Raw genomic sequence first — 11,338 nt, 5'->3', positions numbered from 1 at the left:
CGCAGCGCCTCCGCCCCGGCGCCCTGGGCAGCCCGGCCCGAGCCCACCCCGGGGATTGTGGGGCTGCTTTCCCGCCCCCGGCCCGTGCAGCGACCCGCGCCCGCGCTGCCCCCGTTCTTACCCCTCGCTCCCCTCCCTGTTTTGCCTTTCTTTTGTCCCAATTAATTTGTCGTTCCTTTCTCAGCGGCTTCCCTATCCAAGGGAGACCTGTACTTCTTCCTAAGACAAAATCCAGCCCTTTGGGTGCCTTGACGCTGCCTTCCCTGTCAGTCATTTCTATACACTGGAGTAATATTACCACATCTGCAGGGTTGAGAAATAGAAGAGGGGCATTTCCGGGCATGCTAACAGACAACAATATTGCAGAAGAAAAGATAGTTTGAATAGAGCAGGGGCGGGCAATTATTTCGGGCGGAGGGCCACTTACTGAGTTTTGGCAAGCCATCAAGGGCCGCGTGACAGGCAGCCAGAGGCAGATAAATATTACATTTTCTAAATTTTTTAGGGGCTCTGTGGGCCAGATAGAATGGCCTGGTGGGCCACATCCAGCCCATGGGCCACATTTTGCCCACCCCTGCAATAGAGGAACATCAAGACAATTAAAAGGATAGAGGGTCATTAACAGTTGTGGAATGGGAAGAGATTAGCAGAAATTGGGCATAATGAGGCATGAAGTCAATTGATTCAGTAATGCTTGAACTCCCAGGCAGCTGGCTTTGAAGATCAGGGGGAGCAGGAATCGGGGGGTGCAGCTGCACTACTGCACCCCCCTAGATCCACCCCGGCCACAGGCATTATAAGCCCTGGGGTCTCTAAAGCAGACTGGTTTGCTGCAGAGGGGGATTCTTCCATAACCACTTGGATTTCAGGGAAATCAGCCACATAATACCTAGTGACTCTACATCCTGTCCCTGCCATGCAACAAGGTTGTGGGATACAGCAGAGGTGTGAATCCATCCCCATCCCTAGAGCATCCTAGGGAGCGAGGTTGGGGTGTGTGCCATGCTGTGCCTCTTTCACTTAGGCTGCACCTTTGCACACACGGATATCATGTGTCCCTCCCGCCCTCCCCAGGGCTGGTCTTGTGCCTGGAAAGCTGGGCTGGGCTGGGCTGGAGGAGATTAGAAGCTGTGCACTGGAGTGGTGGAGAAACCTGAAAGAAATGGCCCAGCATGTGGGAATTCCCCAAGTCTCTTGTAGAGGAAACCACACAATGGCCCAGAACTGTTTACCCCCAAAATGGTCTTCAGTGACCCTTTCAATTAGTCTGGTTTATTTAAGGGTACCTGGCTGTCCAGAATGACACTGTGGAAACTCTGGGGTTGCCTTATCCCGAGACCTGGATTTTCAGATCACATGGCATCTTACGAACTCCCATCTGAATAGGGAAGTCCCACTGGGCTCAGATCATCAGTGCTCAGAGGGAAGGGAGATCCTGAGATACATACGCACCAGTGGGGATTCAGATTATGGGTTCAGAAACCATCAGGGCCATGCAGGCCCCTCACCAGGTCTCAGTTGTCTCCATTCTGGTTTCTCATGACAGATATCACTCAAGGACTCGCCCCTCACCCTTTCTGCCAAAGCCATTAAACACCAACTGAGGGCCCCTCTGGCCATGGGTTTGGAGGCAACACAGAATGTCTCCTCTTCTCTGAAAAAGAGACCTAAAAGGATTCAGCTTTACATTTTCAGAGTCTCTGAGACTTTTATTTATCTCCTTTTCACATTTTTCTTCCAACACAAGGTATGCCTCATGTCTGCCTTTTCTCTCTTCCTTTCTGTCTTTCTCTTTCTAATGCAGCAGATGATGGGTCCATGAGGGAGAACAAGGCGCAGAATGCCCAGCAGCCTTGCACAAAACAGGCAGAGTTGCATGGGGCAGACATGGAAGGAGCTGAAGGAGATGTTCCCCAGCATCCAGAGCCGGGAAAAGTCCATCATAGCCGCTGCAGGCCAAGGGGGCAACAGGAAAATTTTCCACATGGGAAATGTGTTGAATCCAGTCTTGGCTTCAGGGATGGCAGTGGAGCTACAGTCCACTCCAGACTTTGCAGTAAAGAGAAACCCTGGGAATGTGTTGAATGTGCCAGAATATTTCAGGGCAGCTCAAAACTTCCTGCACTTCAGAATGGTGTCAGCTCTAGCTCAGATCTATTAAACCTACAGAGCATCCACTCAGGAGAGAGAGCCCACGTGTGCCCTGACTGTGGGAAAAACTTCAAACAGAAGCATAGCCTTTTTCAACACCACACCATTCACACAGAAGAGAAACCTTACATATGCCCCGACTGTGGAAAGAGTTTCCGCCTGAAATGTTCCCTTACTCATCATCAAAGCCTTCACCCAGGAGAAAGTCCTTATGCCTGCCCTATGTCTGTAAAAGCTGACGAGACACAGCCCAGTCTTACTTTGCATCAGAGCATTGGCACAGGGAAGAAACCCCACGTATGCCCCAACTGTGGGAGGAGGTTCAGATGGAGAAGTAACCTTATTGAACATCAGAGTGTCCACATGGAAGAGAAACCCTATGCCTGCCCTGATCGTGGAAAAAGCTTTGTTCAAAAGAAGAAACTTATTCATCATCAGAGAATCCACAAGGGTGAGAAACCTTGATCGTGCCTGGACTGCAGGGGCTGCTTTGGTCAGATGAGGTCCCTTATTCAGCCTCAGAACATCCATATGAACAAGCAGCAATCCCAGTGTTCAGGAAAAGCAACAGGGCAAAGATCTCTCTCAACTCTCCCCAGACATGGCAGAAGGGTAGAAGGCCGCACATGAGCCCGCACATGCTGCTGCAAGGCATGAATATGCATTAGTGGGGGTGGTGTGGGTCCAAGCAGTGGGTGGGGGTGAGATGGTTTGGGTTTCAGGGGTGGGTAGTCATCAGGGACCAGATGGGAAAGAGAAGATGCAGAGGGAAGATATGCCTGGCTGAGGTGCATCTGTCCCAGACTCACTGACCCCTCTGTATAGAGGACAAAGGTCTGTTTCTGACCACTTGCACTCCAGACTTTTCCCATCAGTGAATAAAACCTGTGAGTATCTAGGATGTGGAAGGGACTGAAGCCTCTTCTGAATTCTCCCCTTGTTGCTTTCTCTCCCTGATTGTGGACTCCCAACTAACATTGACTCATCACTCCCCAGAAATGAAGAGTCCCCAGGAACAAGAAAGAGAAATGACTGCAATGGCACTGGCTCAGGTGAGAGTTTGTCACTGTTTCTTGGTACGACGTGTGAGGCAGGAGAATCAATACAGAAGCAAAGGAGACTGGTAGATGAAAGCCCTTTTCCTATAGCGAGCAGTAAATGTACCATAACATGAACATAGAGAAATCTAGAATTTTTTAAGGGTTTTTCCCTCTACTGCTGCAGTTGCATGTATCTCTGTGCCTCAGTTTCCCTTTGTGTCACACAAAGAACTCTGAACCCCATACAGAAATAGTGCTAGCAGTTATCACCAATCTGCATTGTTAGAGGACAGGAGATACGTTATTTAGTCATTAGATTGGAAACTGGGTAGTTAACTGGCTTCATGTGGCACAATACATGTCCAGGAATGTCAGCTGGTATGTGTAATGTAGCTTCGTTCTGAAGTAATTTCTTGCCTCACATCCAGTTCCCTCACCTCTTTGTACTGTTGCTTGAATAAGGAACTGGGTTCCACCTGGCTGCATGGGAGGATATGTGCCTGTAGGCATCTCCAGTGACAATTCCCCTCAACCATACCCTGAAGTAGAGACAAAGCTGTGCTATTTCCAAGCCATTACACTTTATTTGTGAGCAGACCCTGCATGTTGAATGTAGACCCTTTATTCTTCCATTTCTCCACAGAGTAAATATATATAAGAACACATGTAAATGAACCAAAGGCAGAGATGGGACCCTCAAAGAGATCCCTGTGAGTGAAGCTCAAATAGGCATGGTTAGTGTTTACATTTCCGCTAAATCAGACTCTTCTGGATTCCCATTGGCCAGAATATTCCTTGAAATGTTGGAATGGGTCCTGTGCAGTTAGTCTGTTATGGGCTCCCGAAGAAATGACATGAAATTGGTTCTGGTGTCTCCTGTAGACCACATCTGGAATATTGTGTTCAGTTTTGGGGCCCCCACTACAGAAAGGATGTGGACACATTGAAGAGAGTCCAGCAGAGAGCAACAAAAATGATGAGGGGGTTGGGGGACATGACTTCTGAGGAAAGACTGTGGGAGCTGGGTGAGCTTATTTAGTCTAGCAGAGGGCAACAAAAATGATGAGGGGGTTGAGGGACATGACTTCTGAGGAAAGACTGTGGGATTTAATAGCAGTCTTCAGCTACCTGAAGGGTGGTTTCGAAGAGGATGGAGCTGGACCGTTCTTAGTGGTGACAGATGACAGAACAAGGAGCAATGGTTTCAAGTTGCAGCAATAGAGGTGTAGGTTTGATATGAGGAAGAATTTTCTCACTAGGAGAGTAGTAAAACACTTAAACAGGTTACCCAGAGAGGTGGTGGATTTTCCATCCTTGGAGGTTTTCAAAACCCAACTAGACAAAGTTTTGGCTGGGATGATCTAGTTGGGGATGTTCCTGCTCTGAGCAAGGGGTTGGACTAGACGTGACCTCCTGAGGTCCCTTCCAACCCTAACTTTCTATGATTCAGTCAGGCAGTGAGTTCAGGGTGTGATTTACCTCTCCCTGTTTGCCTGAGTTAGGAAATCACCTCCAGAGAGAGGCTGCATGTGTGCATCCACCTGCCCACATACAGCGTGGTGAATTTCTGCACTTGCCAATTTTCCCCTTCCAGGCCTGCTCAGTCTGCATGTACCTTGCTGTGTTCCCTGCACCTTTCTTGACTGGTGTCAAACTCCCACACCACTGTGCACCCTGCTCCCTACCCCCATCCTCCTTTTGTCTCCCTCTGTCACCACATCTGTTGATAGTGCCTACCAACTCTTCCCCCACTACTCCCTGAAGAAAGCACATCTTCAGTGTCCTCAGCAAGAAGGGGCACAGGTGGCTTCATTACATTTCCACATGCCCAAGCAGAAATTCTTGGATCTCAAGGGAAGGGGAGTTTCCATTCCTTCCTGCCATGAGGTAGCTAGATTGCTTCTGGCTGGTAGGTGCTTGAGAGGCAGAATCCTGTTGCTGTTTCAGGGATCAGTGACCTTCAAGGAGGTGGCTGTGTACTTCACTGAAGGGCAGTGGGCTTTGCTGGGTCCCAGCCAGAAAGCCCTCTACAGGGACGTCATGCTGGAGAATTACAAGATGGTAGCCTCACTGGGTAAGTATTCCCTGGAATATATTGGTTGTGTTCTTAGAGCCCCTTTCTCATCCCTTATATTTCAGGAGATCAACCCTATGGTCCCCAAAATTCCTATAAGGGAGACTTTTCTTTCCACACCCTGGCCTGTGGGAGGGGAGAGTTGGCAACATTATGAAACTGGTAATCCATCGACATCCCCAGAGTGTCCAAAAGGGAGGTTGGAGCATGGGCAGTTTTTGCTGCCGGTGAGTAGTGGGCCCCACAGACAGAGATTTCCTGTGTCCCTTCTTCCCCAGAGGTGGCTCAGGGAAAGGCTCAGGTCTCAGCATGGTTAGGAAGAGGTAAGAAGTTGCACAGCTGCTCTGTGTGCTGGAGTCCTGAGAGAAACAGTCCTGTGGGCAGAGTTCCCTGAATCTTTTGTAGGAGAAACCATGAGTATCCCAGGAAACCTCTGCCCTCCACAAAAGACTTGCAGAAGCATTTCCCATTTCTCTGGTTTGTACAAGACCACCTGCCTGCCCAGCATCTCTGGAAACAATGAGGTGCTTCTGTCATTTGTAACACCCTGGTCTTGCTTTTCTTCTTCCCTTGGAGCTGGATTTCCCATTCCCAAACCCAATGTGATCTCTCAGCTGGAACAGGGGGAAGATCCCTGGGTCCCAGATCATCAGGTCTTAGAGAAAATGGAGATCTTCAGAGACATGCACACAGGTGAGGAGTCAGTTAAATGGGCACAGGAACCATCTGTTGTCACTGGCACAGATACCCAGGATTCCCACTAGGGCCATGCCAATCCCTCCCTTGGTTTTACCTCCTCCCACCCAGGTCTCAGTTGCCTGGGTAACTGCTGCTTCCCCATGACAGGTGTCACTGAAGGACTTTCCCTCAGTCTGATTAATACCACATGAGGGTTCCTCCTGCCACAGGTTTTGTGGCAGGACAGAGTGGCTCCTCTCCTCTGATGAGGAGCTCGAGACGGATTCAGCTTCACATACAAGGGGTCTCTGTTAGTTGCTTGCCTCCCTTTTCACATTTCTCCATTTTCTGCAGCTCAAGACATGCCTCATGTCTGTCATCTTCTCTCTCTGTCTCCCTCTTTCCCTTTCTCTTTCTCTTACATCAGATGGAGCTATGAGGGAGAACAAACCGGAGAATGACCAGGAGCCCAGCCCACAGGAGGCAGAATTCCCTCTGACAGCCCTGGGAAGAACTGAAGGGTTTGTTCCCCAGCATCTTGAGCAGCAAGGCACCCATGAGAGTCAGTGCTGGCCAAAGGGGCAGCAGGGAAAGCTACCTGAGAGGAGAAAGGGAAAATCTACTCCCCAGGGGCTTGACTTGGGGGACCTGAGTGTAGCCATGGTCCAGGCACAAACCTGCAGCCAAGAGAAACCCTGGGAATGTGCTGACTGTGGCAGAACTTTCCAATTCAGGTCAAAGCTTTCTGCCCATCAGAGCATCCACACAGGAGAGAAATTCCATGCATGCCCCGACTGTGGCAAAAGCTTTAGGTTACGACACTATCTTACCCTGCATCAGAGAATCCACACGGGTGAGAAACCCTACACATGCCCTGAGTGCAAGAAAAGCTTCAGGTTGCGATATGATCTTACTCGGCATCAGAGCGTCCACACAGGGGAGAAACCCCATGTGTGCCCTGACTGTGGGAGGAACTTCAGATTGCGACAGGAACTTACTGAACATCAGAGCATCCACACAGGGGAGAAATGCTTCCTGTGCCGGGTGTGCGGGGAGAGTTTCCGCTTGAAACGCATGCTTATTCAGCACAAGGGGATCCACACAGGAGAGAAACCTTTCACATGCCCCAAATGCAAAAAATGCTTCCGGTTGCGACAGGATCTTAATAAGCACCAGATCGTACACACAGGAGAGAAGCCCTACCTGTGCGCAGACTGCGGGAAAAGCTTCAGTCAGAGGAATAGCCTCATTAAACATCAGAACATCCACACAGGTGAGAAAGCCTACATGTATCCTGGCTACAAGGAATGCTTCAATCTAAGATAAGACGTTTCCTTACACGTGGGTATCCACACTGACGAACATCCTTTCCAGCCTTCTGTGTGTGAGAAAAGCTAAAGGATAAAGGTCTTTTTCAGTTCCCCCAGACCCTACAATAGACCCTATCTTGCCTACAATAGAAGGCAGCAGGAACTGTCACATTGGGTCCATGGACCTGGTTCTGTTGTTGCAAGGCATGACTATGTATCAGGGAGGAATGAATTAGGTCCCAGCAGCAGTTGGGGTGGACAGTTTGGGTTTCAGGGGTGTATGGTTGGCAGGAACCAGGTAGAAAAGAGAAGATGCAGAAGGAAGATGCAAGTGGCTGAGGTGCACCTGCCCTGCGTCTACAGACTCCTGTGTTGGAGGACAAATGTCTGTTTTTGAATAGTTGCTCTCATGACTGTTTAATGGGTTTGGATTTCTCTGCAAGGCCCTTGAGCCCTCTCCACCTTCTCTCTGCTACATCCCAACCAGGTTGGGATCATACCTGACAGGTTCTGTGTCCTCATGACAGACATTGCACCTGGATTTCCTTTTGTCTTTCTCCTCAAGTGAAGGTTTGAGAGTGATTTAGCTGCTGGTTTTTCAAACAGTCGCCATTATTTTGAATCTCTTTTCCCCAGGTCCATTTTGCCTCCAGCACAGGAACTAACACCTGTCTGCATTTCTCTCTCCTTTTTTGTCTTTCTCTCTCAGCAGGCAATGGGCCAGTGAGTGAGAATGAAGAGGGGAATTTCCAGCTCTCCTGCCCTGAGTGAGCAGAAGCAGGTGGTGGCATCACTGGGAAGAGTGAAAAGGGATGTTTCCCAGGGTCCTGGGCAGAAACAAGCCTGTGAGAGCTGGGGCCAATCAGAGAGGCAGCAGGGGAAGTGCCCCCAAAGAAGACAGGGTAGATCCAGTCCCTGAGAAGGAGGCTTGGAGAATTATAACGAGATTGCAGTGCCGCCATGAATCTTCAGTGAAGAGAGACTGGATGTGTGGAAGAGAAGCTGCCAGTACAGGTCTAGTTTCATACACGTTATGTAACATATGGGTGTGAAACACCCCTGTGCCCTGTCTGTGGGAAAAGATTTCTCTGGAGACATGGTCTTTGTAAATGTCTTGTGATACATATCAGTTAGAGCCCTCCCACCCCCCTATCCCATAAATGTGAGAAAAAGTTTGTGTGGACCAATTCCATTGCTGCAGATTGTGTGACCCATGTGAGAAAGAAATCCAATGATTGCAAGAAAAGCTTCAGAGAGAGTAATCTGCAAGTGTTCAAAGCCGTAGAGACCTAGAGGGAAACTTCAGACATAACCTTTATTGGACTTGAACACATCCATTCAGGAGGATGACCTGAAATGTACTTCACTGATTGCAGGTGTGGGGGGTGAACTAGTTTCAGTGAGGAACGGTTGGTGGGGAGTGGAAGAAGAAGTAACAGTGGGAAGGGCAAAGAAGTTGACCACAGATGTCCCAAAATAGCTCAGTAAATGTCTTACTGAATTATTATCCAGTTGCTTGTGAGGGGCTCTCACCCAGAGATCCTGGATGACCCCCCACAAAAAAATGTTACTGTTTTGCCAGGTACTGAACAGTGGTAGGAAGGGCTGGGGTTACTAATTCTTTTATTCTGGCTTAAACCTCCACTTAGAAGCCTGGGAAATGTTCCCAAGTGAACAAACTTCTTCCAGTTGCAGGCAATATTCTACAGGATTTATTAAAGGGGGAAGGGGGACAAATACACAACTCTAAGGAAAACCTTAACTATTAAATATTAGCTGAAACCCTGAACAGTTAACAGTCCCGCTCAGTCACTGGAACAACAGCCCTGGGTAAATCTCCCTTTCCAACAGCCTGGACTAGATAGTAGCTCCCCTGGGTTGGCTTCAATCTCCCCTGGCCCTAAAGTAGGAAATTGGTGTCTTTCCACCCCCCAGGCTGCTACTGGCTGGTGGTTGGGGTACTATCCTGGGAGGTGGGAAATGGGAATGCCTGATCTTAGGTACCATAGGGGTTGTGACCCTGTGTGTCCCACATCCTAGCTATTGCTCTAATCCAGTGCTTTTCAACCTTTTTTTCATTTGTGGACCCCTAAACAATTTCACTGGAGGTGCAGGGCCCTTTTAATTGTAAGTGTGGGTGTGCATGTACTTCTGATTGATCACAGCCATCTTTTGCAGACCCCTTAGACATAAGGGGTCTGTGGACCACAGGTTGAAAACCACCGCTCTAACCGCTGGGATGCTGAGTGAAAGGGAAACTCCCCTCCATTTACCTTTTCTCACTGCAGCAGAAGAGGAAGTATTTGGATACCGGTCAGAAAGCCTTAGGGTCACCCAAGCTATTCAATGAAATCACTTGCATGCTAGAATAGTTTTATTAAACAGCCTGCCTGGGCTGCTTGGGGCTCAAGCATGGTATTGCACACATTATTCTCTCCCAGGGTCAAGGACCAGGTATTGTTATTTCACCACAAGGGGCTCTTGCAGCTTTATCCTGATACTGAAGAGCTACATCAAGCTGGGGGTAGATGTGGGCCTGTGAGGGTAAGGCCTGGGTATAGGGGCAAAAACAGCAGGCCTGGATGCTGTCTCTGCTTGAGGGTAGCTTTGAGAAATGAGCATGCAGCTGAGGCTGTGTAGGACGATTCCCTTCTAAGAGCTGTCATGCTACCGAGGCTGCTCCAATGTGGTTCAGAAAGCAGAGTTAGGGGAGAGACAAGGGTTAAAGCTGAAACAGTGGTGAGATGAGGGCTGCTTCCACAGAAGTTGACAAAAGTAGAGCAGACTCCTACAGACTCCTACATCAGCGTTTTCCAAACTGTGGGCTGCATGCCCAGCGTGGGGGTGTGACAAGTCCCAATGTCCATGGGTGTGCAATCCTGTAACTGCTGTGAGTGGCTGAAGTTGGGAGGAAGGAAAGGACAAAAGATTGGCCAACTTCACTGTGGTGGGACAGAAAGCCCCAAAGTGGGAAACGTTGTCATAGGTGAAAACTGATGACAGCTTCTTTATTCAGCATGGGAGCAGTAGTAACTTCAGGAGAGGAAGCAGAGCCAAGAGGATCTGAGTTTCCTAATAGGCACTGACTCCAGCCCTTTTTGCTCCTAAAAAGCACCTGGCAGGAGGCTCCAGGCCATTGCATCATGTTGTCCCCAAAACGCTGAGGCGGGCCCTGGGAATACTCAGCTGAGCTTCTAACCTGGGCAGAGTAACTTAACTTTCTCTTTGTGGCCCTTGACAGTGTTTTGACCCTAGAGGGATTCACCTGCCTCCCTGTGGAGTTTGGGGAACCCCTCAGGGGGTCTTGGACGGGGTCTGGAAGGCAGGAGGGAGTGTCAGGAATCAGCCCCTCCCTTTTCTCCAGTGCTGCCTGTGCTTCCCTGGCCGTGCTCATCTCACGTTCCTCTTCTCCCTCTTGACAACTCTCCGCTGGGCAAAAGGCAACCCCTGCCCCTCCCCTGCACCCCAGCGCTGATTCTTGCTGCTGAGGCTCCTCGGAGCCTTTCCCTCCATTTCTCCAGAGGAACTTTTGGGGTGTCACGGGGCTGGGTGGGCAGGGAGGCACTTTTCTGTGTGTCCTAGCGCTTTCATGGGTTTCTGATCCTGGCAGCAGGAGTGGCAGAAACTGCCTCAGGTGGCAACCGGGCCCAAACCCCAGGGGTGCTTCTTCCCGAGTCACTAGGAAAACAACCCGGGACATGGGAAAGGCAACTAAGGGCACAGTGCTCGACGGTTCAGCCATGCAACAGTCCAGGGGCATCAAGAAAGGCACCATCGAAGCCTCTGTGAGAGCACAACTGTGGGCTTCATGCTGGGACATCCCGTGCCTGGGGTCCTAGGTCAGCTTAGGGGCGTCTGGCCCCGTGGGTTTCCTTAATGCACCCACGCAGCAAGTTCAAAGGAGCGGGGCTTTTTTGAGCCTGCTCTTTTGCTTAGGCTTGAAGGAGGCGGTCTCGGCCCCTCGCGGAGAAGCTGCTGTCCGGGAGCCCCGCTGGCGGGCGTCTCGCCAGGCGCGGGAGCGGGGGCTGCCTCCGCCCGCCGGGGCTCCGCGCACAGGGCGGAGCTTCCCGCCGCCATCGCCGCCC

General features: G+C 50.2%; 1 protein-coding gene and 1 long non-coding RNA gene across 2 annotated transcripts in view; one reads left to right on the top strand and one right to left on the bottom strand.

Moving 5' to 3' along the window:
- LOC109308979 overlaps positions 1-1,592 on the bottom strand; it is a 20,414-nt gene extending 18,822 nt beyond the window's left edge. Inside the window, exon 1 of the long non-coding RNA XR_002100754.1 lies at positions 1,509-1,592. This is a non-coding gene — a long non-coding RNA (uncharacterized LOC109308979). The remainder of the gene's footprint in view (positions 1-1,508) is intronic.
- A 57-nt stretch (positions 1,593-1,649) lies between these two features.
- The window catches only part of LOC109308974 (zinc finger protein 470-like), a 22,033-nt gene continuing 12,344 nt past the window's right edge, over positions 1,650-11,338 (top strand). The window contains exons 1-5 of the mRNA XM_019533483.1: positions 1,650-2,602; positions 3,148-3,203; positions 5,139-5,265; positions 5,842-5,958; positions 6,371-6,965. Of these exons, the coding sequence (XP_019389028.1) occupies positions 1,750-2,602; positions 3,148-3,203; positions 5,139-5,265; positions 5,842-5,958; positions 6,371-6,965 (1,748 nt within the window). The 5' untranslated portion in view covers positions 1,650-1,749. The remainder of the gene's footprint in view (positions 2,603-3,147; positions 3,204-5,138; positions 5,266-5,841; positions 5,959-6,370; positions 6,966-11,338) is intronic.

This window comes from Crocodylus porosus, unplaced genomic scaffold (assembly GCF_001723895.1).
Source record: "Crocodylus porosus isolate Cpor-Errol unplaced genomic scaffold, CroPor_comp1, whole genome shotgun sequence".
Lineage (NCBI taxonomy): Eukaryota > Metazoa > Chordata > Crocodylia > Crocodylidae > Crocodylus > Crocodylus porosus.
Note: the sequence above shows the minus strand (reverse complement) of the source record. Positions and strands in the feature narration are given on the sequence as shown.